This window comes from Lutra lutra, chromosome 15, assembly GCF_902655055.1.
Source record: "Lutra lutra chromosome 15, mLutLut1.2, whole genome shotgun sequence".
Classification (NCBI taxonomy): domain Eukaryota; kingdom Metazoa; phylum Chordata; class Mammalia; order Carnivora; family Mustelidae; genus Lutra; species Lutra lutra.
This window is the reverse complement of record NC_062292.1, coordinates 43,326,227-43,343,784: the sequence shown is the minus strand read 5'-3', so window position 1 is coordinate 43,343,784 and position 17,558 is coordinate 43,326,227. Positions and strand designations below refer to the sequence as shown.

The 17,558-nt window shown below is 55.3% G+C and overlaps 1 protein-coding gene across 18 annotated transcripts in view; it reads left to right on the top strand.

Annotated features, from left to right (window-relative positions):
* PLEKHA6 (pleckstrin homology domain containing A6) overlaps window positions 1–16,005 on the top strand; it is a 140,752-nt gene extending 124,747 nt beyond the window's left edge. For 13 of the 18 annotated variants that reach the window (XM_047704464.1, XM_047704472.1, XM_047704471.1 and 10 more), the window contains 10 exons: window positions 331–470; window positions 1,404–1,553; window positions 2,799–2,928; window positions 3,143–3,249; window positions 4,581–4,775; window positions 5,767–5,934; window positions 6,036–6,169; window positions 6,681–6,826; window positions 11,646–11,769; window positions 12,412–16,005. In XM_047704464.1, coding sequence (XP_047560420.1) covers window positions 331–470; window positions 1,404–1,553; window positions 2,799–2,928; window positions 3,143–3,249; window positions 4,581–4,775; window positions 5,767–5,934; window positions 6,036–6,169; window positions 6,681–6,826; window positions 11,646–11,761 — 1,286 coding nt within the window. In that variant the 3' untranslated portion in view covers window positions 11,762–11,769; window positions 12,412–16,005. The remainder of the gene's footprint in view (window positions 1–330; window positions 471–1,403; window positions 1,554–2,798; window positions 2,929–3,142; window positions 3,250–4,580; window positions 4,776–5,766; window positions 5,935–6,035; window positions 6,170–6,680; window positions 6,827–11,645; window positions 11,770–12,411) is intronic. The other 5 variants (XM_047704478.1, XM_047704468.1, XM_047704462.1 and 2 more) reach the window with 4 other exon arrangements.
* The last annotated feature ends 1,553 nt before the right edge of the window (window positions 16,006–17,558 follow it).

Below are 17,558 nucleotides of genomic sequence, written 5' to 3'. Positions count from 1 at the left end.
CTGGGCCTCCCCATCCCATCCCCCACCCAAGCCCACGGGCCGGGTGGTGATTGGAAGTGCTGGCTGGGACTTCGGCTGGCTTTCTTTGCCATCTCAGAGGCAACAGTGTCCTTTCCATACATCATCTAACCCCTGCCCAACGTGCTTCTCCGCAGCCAGTCTGCTCCCCAAGCCCTGGACTAAGTCCCTTCATCAGGCCTGGGTAGCCCTGAAACCTCCCTCCCACGTCCCTGAGGCCTCCCCAGCCTCCTCCACCACGGAGCCCACCCCCATGCCAGGGCACACCCTACCCCATCCATCCCTCATCTCTCCTCTCTGCTTGCCCCCCAGGAGGCCTCGGCCCCACGGCCACCTACAGCTCCAACAGCCCTGCCAGCCCTCTCAGCTCCGCCAGTCTCACCAGCCCCCTAAGCCCCTTTTCACTGGTGTCCGGCTCCCAGGGGTCCCCCACCAAGCCCGGGTCCAGTGAGGTAAGCTGAGAAAATGGACTAGAAGGTAGGTGGGGGAGGGAGGGAGAACCAGGTCCTCTTCCACCTGAAGGACACAGGCTGTGCCCGTCTCCGCCCCTGAGGCCTCCAGGCCTAGTGCTTTGGCTTTCTGTCTAGGGTGCTCGTTCTCACACCCACTCTGGGGAACTTGCTTCCAGATTTTCCCTTTACTTGCCCTCATCGGCATTCATCATCTTCAGCCTCCGTCCAGGGAGGTCTCTTCCTAAGCACAAGGACAGTTAACAAAGATCCCCAGTGCTGAATGGGACTTTAAATCCAGGACTGTCCCGGCATGTGAGAGGGTTGAGGGTGGGCGTGGGGAGCGGTTTCCTAGCTGGTGTCTCGTGGGGCTCTACACGGGGCAAGGGATGCGGTGAGGCCCTCTCGGAAACATGCACGTGCATGGCTGAGGCCCTTCTCCTGGGGAGCCCAGTGTCCAGGCGGGGACCAAGACCGATTTATAGGAAGTGGCCAGACTCTGGAACGTGGCATTGTGTGTCTCAGGTTGGATCGTAACGACCCGGATGTTCTGAGGGGAAGGTTGAACCTTCACTGGGACAGGTAGAGGAGCAAGGGAGATGCATCATAGGCATCAGAGGTGGTCGAAGCAAAGATAGAGGGTGCGGATGTACCCAGGGTGATGGTGAGGCCAGTGAGCAGGGAGCTTTGGAGAAAAATTGGGGGACAGTGGGGAGCAGTGCACAGGTGGGGGCACAGCCGAGGAGAGACTTGAAGCCAGGCTGAGCGTTCGCTCCGGAGCTGGAGCTCCCTCCAGGACACGGGTGGGAGTTTGGTGGTCTAGGGGCCAGCCCCGGGTCCCCGCGATGTCATCTGTCTCCTGCTAACACTCTTTTCTCCTGCTCTCACAGTGGCTGCTCTCCTTCCTCCTAATGCTCTGGCTTCTTTCCGCCTCAGGAGCCCGGCCCGCCGCGGCCCCCCCTCCCCAAAGCCTACGTCCCCCTGGAGTCTCCTCCAAACGTGCCACCACTCCCTAGCGAGAGCCGCTTCTGGCCGTACCCCAGCTCCCCTGCCTGGCACCGCAGTGGCGAGCCAGCCAGGGGTCAGGTACCCAGCCCCCTTGGGTCCTGGAGGGCAGGGGCGGAGGGAGCAGGGCAAAGGGGCAGGTGAGGGGGCAAGGCAGGACATGGAACCATTTTTCCGTCATTTCAATATTAATTTTCCCACAGCCACCCGGGCAGACTCTAGGATAAGGAAAAGGGGTGGCTTTCCTCTTTCTGCTCTCTGTGGACAGAGGGGAAAATGAGTGTCGCCCCACCCCATGCCCAGGGTCCTGGTCAGCTCCTGGCTGTGAGTGGTGGTGTGCCACACTTCCTACCAGTGTGAGCAGATGAGGGAGATCAAGAGACCTGCCATGGCTGGTGCCATTCCAGTCCCTTCCTGTCCACCTCAGACCCCGGTCCTTCCATGCTATCTGTCTCTCTGCCTTTCCTGTGTCCTCTTGGGTCTCACCGGCCCTGGGCTGTAAGCTGCCCTGTTCTGGCTTCCCAGCCTCCCTCCCCAGGACAGAGGTGCAGTTAGGCTGGGAAGAGTTGTAGGTGGGTAGTCCTGCGTCTAAAACTGGGCTCCATGTTCTCATCCCGGCTCAGCTGCCAGGACGCATGCAGCCCCTGAGGCAGGGTCATCTCTGCTTTCCAGACAAGCGGAGGTGATGGGGCTCACCCATCTCTGTCACTGGACTCGAGCTGGTGTTTCTGGCCTCGGGCTCAGTCTTTCTGTGTGTCCCCCACGAAGACTTAGACCCTTTAGTTGTCCTGTGGGAGTGTAGAGGGATGCCGGTGGTGTCTGAGGCCCCTTCTAGTCCCAGGATTCTGCAAGCCCTCAAGCTAAGTGTGCACTTCTGCCCCCCATAATCTTGGTACCAAAGCCCACCTGGTTCTCTTGCTCAGGTTTTGGGTGGGATCCTGACAGAATCCTCAGAGAACCTCATTCTTGTAGCCCTCCTCCTCCAGCCATTCCTCCTCTCTGGCGCACAGCGAGTCTGTGCTTCTTGGTGCTCGCCAAGAGGCCTGGTCAGGTTGAGGGGCCTCTCTGGGGGCCTCGGCTGAGGGCCTCCTGGAAGTCCTGAGCCCTCACTGCACAAGATGAGCCAACATTGGCCGGCCTTAAGGTGGCCTGGGTGGGAGGCTCCACGGCGTCCCTGCCCACTTCCCAGCAGGCACACTCAGAGTTTCCTCATCCTGTGTTTTCAAGGCTCTGTGCTCCAACCATTGAAACCAAAGAAACATCCCTGAGGGCCGAGTTCCCAGCAGTCCCTACAGCGTGGGCCATCTTCTCATTTTTTTCCCCCAGCCCAAGGCAAGCCATGAGCAGAACAAGAAAGACCCCCACCAGACCTCACCCCTGGACACCGCTAGAGACATCAGCCTTGTGCCCACCAGGCAAGAGATGGAGGCAGAGAAGCAGGCAGCTCTCAACAAAGGTACTTCCTATCCCATCCTGCCCTAGAAAGAAAGCCAAGGGTCAGAGAGAGCCCAGAGAGGTGCTCCTTCACAGCCAAAGAGAGCAAGTACGCACCCATCCTGGGCCTTTCCTCTCTGCCACAGGTGGGACTGGGCCTCCTTGGAGAAGCAGGCTCCCCGTCTTCTGCCTCACTGTTCTCAGGAAGGCCCACTGGTCATTCTGTCTCCCTACAGTTGGCATTGTGCCTCCTCGGACAAAGTCGCCTGCCGATGAAGAGCTAACGCCGTTAAGGGTGGTGAGAAGGAGTGCCGATGGGCTCACCAATGGACTGTCCTCCCGGGTGAGCATAGCCTGTGGGCCCGGGCGGGCCTGAGTTGCTCTGGGGGTCCAGGGGCCTTTGTGTGTCCCCCCATCTGTCCACCATTCAAGAAACCCAGACCTGGAGGAGGAAGGCAAGATAAGTGGGAGGATGACAACAGCCCCACTGGAGAAGTCTTCCATCAGGGAGACATATCAAGGGACAAGGGACAAGGAAGATACACATAAGAAAGAATAGTTAGCAAAATTATTATTATTTTTTTAAAGATTTTATTTCTTAATTTGAGGGAGAATGAGCATGAGCAGGGAGGGGGCTGCAGAGGGAGAAGGGAGAAGCAGACTTTCCTGATGAACAGGGAGCCCGATGCAGGCTCCCAGGACCCTGGAGATCATGACCTGAGTGGAAGGCAGGCGCTCAACTGCCTGAGCCACCCAGGTACCCCTTATAATAGTCTATATTATAATGTATACTATATAATAACAAAATAATTATAATGTGCCAGCGATGAACTACAAATCCAGCAAAAATCAGTGATCAGAGTCAAAGGAGCCGACCTAAGGCTGTAGACTCATTTCTTAGGGCTTCTGGGAAATGAACAAAGCCCCCCAGACTTGGGGGTTTAAAACAAGAGGAAGTTGATTCTCTCACAGTTGCAGAGGCCGGAAGTCCAAAATCGAGGTGTCCCCAGGGTTGGTTCCTGGGGAGGCTCCGAGGGAGCTTCCATCCCCTGCCTGTCTCCCAGCGTCAGGTGTTGCTGGCCATCGCTGGTGTTCCTCAGCTTGTGGACAAAACACCCCAGTACCTGCCTGCACCTTCACATCACCTTCTACCCTGTGTCTTCCGTCCTGTCCCTTACAAAGTCACCTAAGACCGGACACAGGGTCCACTCCAATTCCCGACACTCTCCTCTCGAGATCCTTACCTTAACCACACCCACAAAGACCCTATTTCCAAATCAGGTCACATTCACAGGTTCTAGGGGGTTAGGCCGTGCCCATGTGTTTTAGGGGCCGTTCTTTTTTTTTTTTTTTTTTTTTCAAGATTTAAAAAAAAAATTATTTATTTGACAGAGAAATCACAAGTAGGCAGAGAGGCAGGCAGAGAGAGAGGGGGAAGCAGGCTTCCTGCTGAACAGAGAGCCGGATGCGGGACTTGATCCCAGGACCCTGAGATCATGACCTGAGCCGAAGGCAGAGGCTTAACCCACTGAACCACCCAGGCACCCCATTAGGGGCCATTCTTTACCCCACCACAGACAGGCTTCCCAGAGAAGGGACATGGAAGGCATTAGGGCAGATGAGGAAGCGGGAGTGGGGGATGGGCACCCGTCAAAGCCCACTCTCCCCCTGCAGCAGGAGCGCCCCAAGAGTGCCGTGTTCCCCACTGAGGGCAAGGTCAAGATGAGCGTGGAGGAGCAGATTGACCGCATGCGGAGGCATCAGAGCGGCTCTATGAAGGAGAAGCGGAGGAGCCTGCAGCTCCCGGCCAGCCCGGCCAGCCCAGCCAGCCCGGCCCCCGACCCTGCTGCCCGGCCCGCTTACAAAGTGGTAAAGTCCTCCCAGCCTCCCGCAGGCCGGGCTGGGCATCTGCCAAACACGGCGCGCCCCCAGTCCGTGACCGGCCTGGACTGGGGCAGCTGGGGGGAAGGTCATAAGAGATGGTCCTGGGAAGGACCCAAGCTGGGCACCCGGGAGAACGGGGGGAGCCTTCTCCCCACTAGGCAGAAGATACACGACAGCAAAGCATTCCTTGTATGTGTTTAAAGAAAAATAATTCACAAAAGGGAGCGCATTGACTAAGTTGAAATGAATGATACAAAATTCAGTTAATAGAGCATCGTGCAAAATTCAGCACCCAGGGAGAGCTGTCCCTCACACGCCTGTCTAGAGCATTTTCCGTGTGTTTCTGTGTACACCCTGGGGTGGGTCTACTGAAGAGGGTCGTCATAGGGCCCTGCCACGTGGTGCCATGTGGTTCTCGAATCTCACGTTATTTTATTTAGTTCTTTCAGTTCCCAGGTTAGGAATTACCACCCCTGTCTTAGATGTAGGGAAATGAAGTCAGGAAAAATTCAGACTCCTGCGCCGCATGGCTGTTGAGTGTGGAGCTGGGAGTAGCCCCAGGCGTCTGCCTTTTTTCTTTCCACCACATTTCAGAAATACAGGAAAATCAGGATTATAAGTCTTACCCTCAAAGGGTTTACAGTCTCCTTGGTGGATTGGAGCTTTTGTAACAGGAATCCACTAATCCAACTGCCTAAGAGAGATGGTGCAGACTGAACACAGGGTCCAACCAGATGGGAAGTAATGAGTCCCAGTGAGACAGACATATTGATGACATTTGGCCTTTGCAGGTGGGCAGGCTTTGGACAAGCAGCGTGGCAGGAGGCTAGCTGTCCCACGGTGGGAACGGTGGGATGGCAGCCAGATCGGCATGATGGGTGGGGACAGCGAGGACACAAGCCTACTTAGGGCTGCCTGGAGGCATGGGCAGCAGGGGACAGAGTCCCCGTATGGTCATGATGGCACTGTCCCCTAGGTGCGCCGTCACCGTAGCATCCACGAGGTGGACATCTCTAACCTGGAGGCAGCCCTGCGGGCGGAGGAGCCTGGCGGGCAGGCCTACGAGACACCGAGGGAGGAAATTGCCCGGCTTCGCAAAATGGAGCTGGAGCCCCAGCACTACAACGTGGACATCAATAAGGAGGTGAGTGAATTCCAGGAGGGGAGAGGGGGAGAAAGCCTGGGGATGGGGGGTGGGTAGGGAGAGGGGACGGAACGGAGGTGGTGACCTTGGTCCCTCCTCAGCTCTCCACGCCAGACAAAGTCCTCATCCCTGAACGGTACATTGACCTGGAGCCTGATACTCCCCTGAGCCCTGAGGAGTTGAAGGAGAAGCAGAAGAAGGTGGAGAGGATCAAGACGCTCATTGCCAAGTCCAGGTAATGTGCTGGGTGAACTCCTCTGTCTGCCCTGGCACCTGGGACACTAGTGCCCTTGAATCCAGCACCCCGCCCCATGCCAGTGGGAGCCCTGAGCCTCCCCAGCGGAGGGCAGGTGGAGAGTGGCTCAAGACAGCGGAACAGACCCAGCCCTGTGGCTGTGGCAGGGATGCTGTCATTGCGTGCCCAAAAGACCTGTTGGATGCAGGCACATGCTGTCATCAAGACAAACTGAGGGGTTGCCCTCTGGTGACTTCTCTTCCTCATCAAGGCTGCCCCAGATGTTCACTCGAACCTTCTCATTCATTTTAAGACATTGCAGTGGGGGGTCCCAAAATGTGTTTTGCCAAGGTCCGTCCCACTCCCCCCTGGGGACAGCCTTGCTGGGAACCAGAGCCTGCCCACTCACAGCCCTCTGACCACCCCGCCAACCTCAGTCCACAGGCCCCCCCCAAGCCAGTCAGACCATCCTGTCCCCCCACTCCATGTCTGTGTGTCTGTGCCTCCTCAGTATGCAGAACGTGGTGCCCATCGGCGAGGGGGACCTTGTGGACGTGCCCCAGGACTCAGAGAGCCAGCTGCAGGAGCAGGAGAAGCGGATTGAAATCTCCTGTGCCCTGGCGACCGAGGCCTCCCGCAGGGGCCGCATGCTGTCTGGTGAGAGGGGCCGGGCCCCGCTCCTCCAGGGAGACTGGCTGACCAGGTGCAGGGGAGGAAGCTCAGTGCTGCGAGGGGGCCAGGGATAGAGAGACACAGGGCCAGGGAGACCTGCCTCAAGGTCAGGACGAGCATTTATTGAGCACCAGGTACTGTGCCAGGCTTGGTGGGGTGCCAAGGGGCCAGAGTTGCCTCCAGGAGCTCAGAGCTGGGGTGCTCTCCTAGAGCTGCTCTATGAAGGAACGGCCAGAAGCCACGCAGGGAGCAAAGGCGCCACTGTCCCTGGGTAGCTCAAGGAAAGGCATAGCGAAAGGGCGATCCCTGAGCTTGGCTGGGAAGGATAAAGGCATCACCAGTCACGGAGTGGGTCCAGGCATTGCAGGGTACTCTCTCCCTTCCCCTTCTGGCTGCGTGCAAATAGAAAGGTGTCAGAAGGGCAGGTGGCCAGAGGTGAGAGTGATCCAGTTACCACCCTGGCTACTGACCCAAACCCACTTCTCTGCTAGGAAAAGATGAGCATGAGGAACAGACTTCACGCTGATACAAAAGCTAGAGGGTTCCAACCTCACTGTGAGGTTGAGGTCAGCCTGAGGTATGGCCCCAGAGAAGGTGAGACCGGAATCAGGAAGAACAGAAGAGGGTCTCTTAATGGGGGAGGGGGGGTGAAGGATGGAGGAAAGATGGTGGTTACATGATGAAGCCTGATGGGGAGTGCGGAATGTGTCCCCCTCCTCAGGACCAAAGGTGATTAGGGAAGAGAAGGAAAGGGAGAGCTTAGAAGGCCAGTCCAGAGAGATGCCCGGGAAGGATGCCAGGTTTGCAAGGAGGAGGAGGCAAAGAGACAGGTGTGCTGGCCCCCAGTGACGGTAGCCAGGGCGAGGGGTCAGCAACGAGCAGCTCGGGGCTGTGGCCAGAAGCCCGGCGGAAGGGATGGCGTTTCATTTTGGTGATCAAGAGGGATTTGAATTCTGGCTTCCGGGGACTCTATGTCCTCATCTGTAAAATTCAAATCAAAATACCTGCGTGGCGGTGTGAGCAATGGCGATGATGAATGCTCAGCGCCCAGCACAGTGCCTGGCACTCAGTAAGTGGTCACTGAATGCTAGCCCGATGTGGCCGCGGCGGTGCTAGTGACGGCAGGAGGACTCGTTGACCTAGCAGTAGCTGGAGTAGAAGGAGGCTCTGTGTGCGGTTTTCCTTGCTAATTTAAATGTGGATATTTTTAGAAACCAGAGGGTTTCGGGCTACAGCAAAGGGAGTTTACGCCTTAAGGAAGAACCTACTGGCGGTCAGGGTCTAAGGGACATCTAGTGGGCAGCCAGGGAACACTGCTGGAGGTATTTCAGAGAGAGGTTGTTGGCTGGGCTGGAGCTAAGGACAAGAGGAGGGATGGGCTTCAGGCAGTCCCGTCCCGCTGCCAAAGGCGGCAGGACAAGTTTGGTCTGCACGGAGGCCTCAGTCCCACCTCTCTGTAGTTTAGCTATAAAATGAACTCGAATCTTCCAAAAATCAAATTCCTCCTGCTCTGGGCAAAAGGCAACTTCCTGTTTCAAGAGTTAGTGCACACAACACTGTTTTTAAAACTTCCCTCTGCCCTCGCTCCAGCCCCTGGCTCTCCTATCATTTCCCAGCCAAAGTTTCCATGAAAACAAAACCCAGCCTGGCCTCTCAGATTTCCCTTTTGATACACACCAGCTTACGTTTCAGGGTCTGTGCGCTGAAAGTAAACCGTCATTTTGCTTTTGCCAAAACCCCAACTATTTAAAAAATGGCATAGCAGGGCCAGACCTCAGACTTAGCCCACGGTCCCTGCTGCCCCTTGGCCTCTGGCCCAGATTCCCAGAGCTGCAGCTCTGCCCGGGACAGCGAGGACTGTGCGTGGGCACGGGTTCAAGCCTGGGACCGTGCGTGTGGGAGTGCCAGGTGCGGGTCGTCAGGACAGCGTGGCGTGCACAGGGTGGGGAGGCCGTGCCCAAGAGTGCGTGTGTGGCATGCATGGCGGGATCAGGAATGCTTGTCAGCAGACCCAAAGTGTGCAGACTCATGGAGGAGGTATAGGGGAAGACGCGGCAAGTGTACGTTTGTATGCGTGGCACGATGTCGGGTGCAGTGCCTATTCTAGGGGACGTTTGTAGAGGAACGCGCATTTGTGTGTATTCAGGTGCGTGTTTGGAGAGGATGTGTGAGCGCAAATACAGAGCTAGGTATGTGTATGACTGCAGAATGTCTACGGACATTGTGGGGAGGTCACTATGAGTGCAGGAGGGAGTTAGCGAGCTGTTGGGAGTTTACATACGTGTGTGCGAGTGTACAGCTTACGGATGGAGGCAGCGTTGATGAACGCACGTATATCTGCGGGACTGGCTTGTTCTGCAGTCTGAGGACGGATAAAACACATTTGTGTCTGCGTTGTGCATGGCGAATACATTGCAATATTTGTGAACACGTATCTGTGTGTGCAGGAGGGAGGAAAGCAGGTCTCATGAAGGGGCAGGATGGGCGAGCAGGTGTGACCGATGATTTATGCACACAGACGAGATAGTACTCGCGGACCCCCGGTTATAATATCACACCTGTCCAATACATAGCTGCTACGTATGTGAATTTTAACTATTTCACCTCACTTCAAAGCAAGCTGGTCTAAGTGCACGATACTTGCTTCAACCCGACTGGCACTGGAACATTTCCCTTTTATTGAGGATTGTATTTATTTATTTATTTGGGAGAAGAGAGAGAGCACGAGCACGGGGAGGGGCAGAGGGAGAGGCAGGTTCTCTACTGAGCGGGGAGCGCAATGCGGGACTTGATCCCAGGACCTCGGAATTATGACCTAAACTGAGGGCAGACGCCTAACTGACTGAGCCACCCAGGCACCCTGTAAATTTCAACTATTTCAATGGATATATTCCTAATATATATTTAGAAATTTTCTGCCTCCATAAAGAAGTTATATTTAACATAATTCATCTTTCTTGCTCTTGTTTGTTTTTTTTATTTTTTTTTAAAGATTTTTTTATTTATTTGTCAGAGAGAGAGTGAGAGAGAGTGAGCACAGGCAGACAGAATGGCAGGCAGAGGCAGAGGGAGAAGCAGGCTCCCCGCCGAGCAAGGAGCCCAATGTGGGACTCGATCCCAGGACGCTGGGATCATGACCTGAGCCGAAGGCAGCTGCTTAACCAACTGAGCCACCCAGGCGTCCCACTCTTGTTTGTTTAATATCATTATAAATACCCTTCTTCTGCCCATCCGTTGAAGGGATACCCTTGGGGCTGTAGTTGGTACAGACCGCAGCTCTATGCTAAGTTCTCCCAAACTGCTATGCTTTTAAAGGTATTACATCTACTTTTTACAAAAGACGTTTTTGCCTCGGTTGTGCCTTCTTCTAGCTATCAGTGGGCCTGCCAAGTCCTTTTTCTCCCCTGATTTCTGTTTCTGATCTCCCATGGGGTAGACACCCAGCAGGTCAGCTCCTCAGAAGTGTGTAGAGGTAAAGAGAAACTGGCCACCCCAGAGCTCGTCTGTGCATAATTCTAAGAGCCTGATGGCATGCATGTTGCCATCGATATTTGGCTTTCTTGAAACAGCCCTGGCTCAGTTTTTGACTTTTTGACTATTTTAGAAGTCAAAGTTGCCAAACAACTAACCACTGGGTCCGCAATACAGCATACGCACAGACATGTGTTTCGAAAGCGTTTGCGAATGTATTTGAGTGTGACGTCACACGTGTGTTGGGTCCCAAGGAAGAGTTCAGTTTGGAAATGCACAAACACACATATTTGAGTTGTGGGCAGCAAGCGTGGAAAACTGTTGGATCCCGTGCTCGAAGCCTGTATTCTGCGTGGGCGGATACGGCTTCCTGCTCACGAGGAAGTTCCACGTCTTGTGTCCACCTGTGACTGTGTGTGTGTACGCGATGGGAGTGCACAGAGGGCAGGGAGGTGTTGGGGTCCAGGGCAGGGTGGAGCGCAAGGGGCTAGGAAGTTGGATGCCAGGATCCTTCTGTTGGAGGAAACAGTGTGACCCTGGCTAAGGTCTGGTTCTCCTCTGAGGCCCTGTGAGCACGTTCTCTCTGCCAGTCTCCGACCTCACAGCCGCTCTGAGTTGCGCCCGAGTCTGCAGACTACAGAGAACTCATCCCTCCTTCTAGGCCACCCCCTCCTCATTGGCCTTCCACTTTGCTCTTCTCAGCATGGAATCATAACGATCATAGAGTAAAATCCATTAATTCAAATGTCACCACTTTAAGGTTCGTAATGATTTGTTCATGGGCGGACCAAAGTTTGCCCTTTCCGGATTGATGAAGAGGGGGTCCCCAGGGATAGCGGGGGACTGTGTTTCTGAGACCGCAGCTGGTCGAAGTTCACGGTCCCAGCCCTGCCAGATGCCTCGGTTTCCATGGAGGTGATGACTGTGGTGATAACTTGGATCTAGTCGCCCGCCGGGGCCTGATGATGCGGGGTAGTGTGGTTTTCCTGCACTGTTCATCACCCACGGTAGCTCTGTGTGTAAGGAGCCGTCGGCTGCTCTGACTGCTCCATTTCCACAAACGAGCGGAGGCTTGACCCAGAGAGGCTGGCCTTGCCCATAGTCACACTGGTTCTCAGCAGAGCCTGCAGTGGCCCGGTCTCCTCCTCCGGGGCCCTGTGCCCCTCCGCGGCGCCTGGGACCGAGGCCAGCTCCGCCTCAGCTCTCCTCTCTGCTTGCCTCCTGCCTGGCTCCCCGCCTGGGGCAGGGCCTCGCTTGCTCTGGGTGCCCGGCCTCCCCACCCCTGCCACCACCACCCACCCCTATTCACCTCCCTGTTCATTTCTGTTTCCAGTGCAATGTGCCACCCCAAGCCCTCCCACCTCCCCTGCTTCCCCGACTCCACCAGCCAACCCCCTATCGTCTGAATCCCCACGGGGCGCCGACAGCAGCCATACCATGCGGGTCTGAGCTCTGACGTAAGAAATTTTCTACTGTATTTCATCCACCGAGGGGAGTGGGACTCCGCCCCTCACCCCCATGAGCCATCTACCCTCCCCCTCATTCCAGCATTGCTTATCCCCCCCACTGCCCCAGTGCCCCTGTGCCGCTCTCCCCCCTCCCTCCATCCGCTTGAGCCCGCAGCATCCCCATCCCCATCCCTGTCCCAGTCCCTGTGCAGTGCTGGGCCAGCACCGGCTGGCGGGGCTGCCTCTTGGATGTCACAGTGCTGCCAGTAGGTTTTGCTTCTCCAGAAGCAGGCAGGGACAGAGCTGGGGCCTCCCCTATCCCACTGTCCGCCAGCAAGCCTGTTGAGATACACAGCAGTCCTGCCTCAGAAGCTCCCAGATCACCCCCAGATCTTCCTGTAAATGACAGTACCACAGGCAACAGTGGCCAAAGGCTGTGTGCCTCCCTTTCCCCTAGCACACAGCCGCTCGGTACCAGGCACGTGAAAAAGAGCATGGACTTCCATTCATGGGCTCCCCACTCAGGGCTGGGGGCGTGGGGCAGTTTTCCACAGGGTTCTATGAGAAGAGACTTCTGTCTCCTGGGGAAGCTGAGCTGGAGCTGTCCCTCTGCCAGGACGCACCTTTCTGACCCGTTTCTCTTCTCTTCAGTGCAAGCTCTGGCCGAGGCCAACGCCATGAAGCCCCACAGAGCCACGTTCTGAAGGCCTCCTCCGCCCCCGGAGGTCCCGGTTCCCCACCCTGGCCCCCTGCCCCTGCGCTCCCATGGGGGTGTTGCAGGGAGCCAGGCTGGGGGGCCGGAGTTGCTGCCAAGATGTGACCTCAGTGTCCACACGCCCACCACGCCCGGCCACACGCCCATCACCACCACATGGTGGCCTTAGGCCGGGGCCTGAGATGCTGGGCAGACAGCACTTCCTGGCTGGCACCTGAGTCCTGGGGGGCTAGGCCCAGCCCTGGCTGGTGGTGTGACGGCCCTACTGGAACATTTCCTGAGGAAGAGGATGCCCTGGTGGGAAAGACGCTCTGGGCTCTCTAGGTGAGGACTAGGGTGAGGAGAAGATGGACGCTTTTGCCTCTTCCGGCCCCTCCTGACACCGAGGACGGTATCTGCCATCTGGTCCTTCCCCGTCGCCCCACCCTGCTGCCCCAGCTGCACCCAGGACTCTGACACGTCTCTGCTGATGGGTGCTCCCTTGGGGTCCAGTGGAGACTGACCACGCTGCTTGAGCCAAAGACAAGATGACAAGAGCTGGGGAAAGGCTTCTTGGCTCCCAGAGGGCACAGTGCTGGCTATGGGTAGAGAGCGGCACGCAGGTCTGTGCAGCGTCTGCGGACAGGTTGAGAAGGGGGAGAAGAGAGAGGGAGAGATGGAGGCAAGTGGGAGGACAGGGAAGCGACAGGACTCGTTTGCAAATAAGAGGGTGAGGCGAAGGTGGAAAGGGGGTGTGGGATGGATGGGTTTCCCCAGGATGGAGCCTTAGCTTAGTGCCAAGTACAGAGCCAGACTGTCAGCCCTGCTCCTGCCCCTCGTCCCCCAGATCCACGGGCCTGTGCATCACTGGCCCCTGGAGGACCAACCGGCGAGAACATGGTGACCTTCAGCTGCAGCCATGGGGACGAAGGTGGAGGGATGTGGTGCAAGTGTGCGGGTGGGAAGATGGCCCCTTCTGGATCTGGGCCCAGTGTCTGCCTCCCCTTCCCTAGCTCAGGGGCAGAGAGAAGGACCTCTGTCACGTAGGGTATCATCAGCCTTGGGGTCTTTCCTAACCACGTTCAGGACGTTTTCTTGTCCCCCTTCCCCGGGAATGTGCTGGGGGCCAACTGGGAGAGTGCCCCAGAAAGGAAATGCAGCCTTAATCTGGGGGGCTAGGTTCTAGGGCCCCTCACCGCGTCCCAGGCATTCCCAAGGAGGACCAGGTGGGGCTATGCGGAAGGGCTCCCTTCTGGTCTGGCTGTCTCACCATCCGCCTACCCAGGGAGGCCCGCAGAGGAGACTCAGAAGCAAAGCTCATGTTTTCCTCCTCGCCCCTCATCTGGGGAGGACGGTAGCCAGGGAGGAGGGAGGGGAGATAGTGATACTGGAAAAACCTGGGCCCCTGGGCATTCTCTTTGCCAGAGTTGCTGCCTGGAGACTTCAGCCTCCAGTGGCCCCAAGAACAATGACTTTATCTGCCACCACATCTTCTCCACTCCTTCACAGCGAGGGGCCAGTGACTGGTTCATTTGCAAGTAAAGATGGCAACTCATTCAACAAATATTTATCAAGCACCTTTATGTACCAAGCACTGTTCTAGGTGCTTAGGATACTGTCGTGCTTCTGAGGGATTGCAGGCTGGGGAATTCCACTTCCTTTTTAGCAGATTTTTTGAACATGAACCTTGGCTATGTTTCCCATCTTTAGAACCACTCAAGCACCCCACACCTGTTTTTTCTTCCCCCACAGACCAGCAGGTGGGATTGGCGCGCTCTCTCTTTCCAACACCTTTCTCCATCCACAAGAAATAGCCTTTCGGGGCCTCCATGCCTTTCCCTTTCTTTGTCCTTTTTTTTTTTAAGTGGTATTTTTAGAAATACATGTAAAATACCAAGGATCAAGGTCTGCACCTTTGCCACCTTTCTCTCACCTCTTATTTCATAAAGCTGGGTCTTTATGTTGCTTTACATGCCTTAATATATGTTTTATGAAGATTATACATATTATAGATATATACATAATATATATATTTGTTTGGGCGTCTGATCCTTTCCCAGAACTCCTGCCCGGGTCCATTTTCCCTCCTTTACATCCCATACCACCCTAAGCCTGTGTCGGCCACACCCCATGCCTTTTGATCCAAAGAAGGGGAGAGGACGGGCTTATTTTAAGACAGATCTATTTTATGCTTTTGTTATAAAAGCAAATCTATTTTCAAAATGTGCAATGTCTGAATGGAATCAGCAAATGATACGAGGAGACTGGGAAGCTGCCTCTAGGTCCAACCCTGTGTCCGTCCCTCTCCTCCTTGCCGCCCACCCCCGCAGTTTCCTCCTCCCATCCCCTAGTCTGCAAAGGGCTGGTCCCCAGAGCTCACCCAGAGAGCATCTTACGAGGACAGGATACTCTCTTGGACGTCCTGGTCTAAGGATTTGATTACACTGTCAACTCTCAACGCCCCTCTAGGGTTACAGGATATGAATCCTCTCAAAGGAAATGTTTACAAGTACACCCTTGCGGGCACACCCCCCCCCACCCCAGTGTGCTCCAGGACCACCTCCCGTCACCAGTCTGCTGGAAAGGGCAGACAGAATGGCAGCCTATGCCAAACGGCACCAAGAATTTGACTCCTCGACGGAGCCAGGATACAGTGCGAATGCCAAAGGAGAAGGCTTGGGCTCACAGGTCCTTCAGCACAGACACACGCGAGTTCCTTGGACTTCTCACACTCCTTGATCCTTTTCTGGTCTGGGTCACATCTGCGACATCTGTCTCTCTCTGTGACCTTTCCTCTGGGGGGCTGTTGCTAAGGGGGACAGTAGCTCCGTCTGGCATCCAGACTGCAGAGTCAGCTTCTGGGCTGAAGCCAGTCCCACGGACAAGAGGGCATCTCAGCCTTGCCCAAGAACCCCCCAGGACTGTCCTCTGGTGGGTTGCCACTGGGGTGCTGAACTCTGCCAGCTCAGCCTTCCGAACTGCCTAGCGGCTGACAAAATAGGCAGGGGGCTCTTGCCTCGCAAGGATTTGGGCAGAAGTCTTTTGTCCAGATCTGGAATCAAGGGTTCGGGACTGTCACAGAGCTCCCGGCCAGCATCTGAAGCTTGACCTCCCAAGCCTGGCACCCTAGTGCCACCCTAGAGCATGTTGTTATGAAAGAACGGGGCCCAGATGGAGGCCCGGTGCAAAGGGACCCACGGCGGGAGGGCCCTGGTTGCTACTCTGGGGCCTTGCCAATTAGCACATTACCTCCCTGATCAATAACCAAGAGGCTGTAATCAAATACTGCTACTGTCACTTTAAAGCTTTTTCTGAGGTCGCAAACTGTGCACACTTACTCTCCTGCCTTGGCGAGAGGCATGTTCTTGGGGCAGAGGCTGACTATAGCAAGACGGAATCGATTCCCTTCCCCTTTAGGCACCCCTTACCTGGCAGCTCTTAAAACTAAGGAAAATAAGAAATATACATATATATACATATATCTATTTATGCACATACTGGGGCCAATTTGATCTGCTAGTATTAGACAATAAACCATACAAGGAAATGTATGATCTCAGTGTCTTTATTTAGTATAAAAGTGACCTTAGAAGAAAAGTTAAGGTTAGCCAAACAGAGGACTTCTCTGTTGGGGACCAAACATCTGTAGCGGCCCCATAGCATCTTTCTAGCCAATGAGCCCCTCCCCGGGGAGGGCCATCCTGACTGACAGGTGAGCGCCTGTGCCCCCCTCCCCAGCATTCTTTTTAGATATAGGTACTAAAGAATCCCAGTGAGCTCTGCATTTGTATCTTGCAAGTTTGTATAAACCCAATACAAGAAATAAAATGAATGGTTTGTACAAGCGGCGTGTGTCTCACACTCTGTCCGTGACTGCCTGTGGCTATGGCTGGACTTGTGGCTCGTGGCAGTTTCCAAGCTTGGCAGAAAAGGGGAGAAGGTCTGCGGTCGGGCTTCCCCTGACCGAAAGCCAAAGCTGGGTCCGCGGTATGCTGCCCGCCATGGTCAGCTCCTCTGTCCAGGTAATCCCAAATCAAGGCTTGTTCCAAAGTCCTGTGTAATGAAAATTATCAGAACAGTGCTCAGATCCTGGGAACCCATTGATTTGTCTCTGAGACAGAGGGCAGAAATGTAGGAGAATAAATTTAATTATTAGGCTTTCTTGATGACCACACCGTGGCCTATATTTCTGCTTTGGGGTACAAAAAGGTATATGATTTGGCAAGGGGCATCAGAAAGGCTGCCCAAATTGTTCTTTTTTTTTTTTAATTTTATTTATTCATTTGACAGACAGATCATAAGAAGGCAGAGAGGTAGGCAGAGAGAGAGAGGAAAGCAGGCTCCCCACTGAGCAGAGAGCCCGATGTGGGGCTCGATCCCAGGACCCTGAGATCATGACCTGAGCTGAAGGCAGAGGCTTAACCCACTGAGCCACCCAGGTGCCGCAGGAAAGCAAGGCTCTTCTAATTCCCGATTTTACCTCGGTCTGGTTCTAAGGGCTGATTTCGAATTCTGGACACCTGTTGTCATTCCTAAAGAGCTAATGGAGTGTGTGAGTGTGAATGGGTGTAAATGTGTGTGTGTGTGTTCAACACATTATACGACTATATTTGGGGTTTTGTGACATCCCCAGGCAAGCTATAAACCCTGATGTCCTTTGTGAATCAGACAGAATGGGGACTGATGCAGACTCACGACAGAGGCCTCTCTGGGGCTGGAGGAGGGAAACGGGACCCCTCGTGGCTTTCAGGGCCTGCGTCTCTATCTGCAGAACCCTCACGGCCGGAGCCGGCGGCTTGGCGAGGCGGGGTGTGAGCACCGGGCACCGCTGGGTGTCGCTGTCCGCACAAACAAGGGCCGGCTCCTCTTCACTAACAATGCCCGAGATCTCGGCCTGCTCCCGCACCTGACCCAGATCAGCGCTCTGATCAAGGCGGGCTGGGGTTGTAAAAGGGGGCAGTATTCAGGAAATGTCGATGACAAAGCACCTAGCAGAATGCCCTGAAAGGAGCCGCGCTCTGTAACAGTGTGGTCCTGTTTTGTTCTGGGGGAGGTGCACGACGACGGGTTCAGGCAGACAACCAGGCTTCAGATCCTGCTGCCG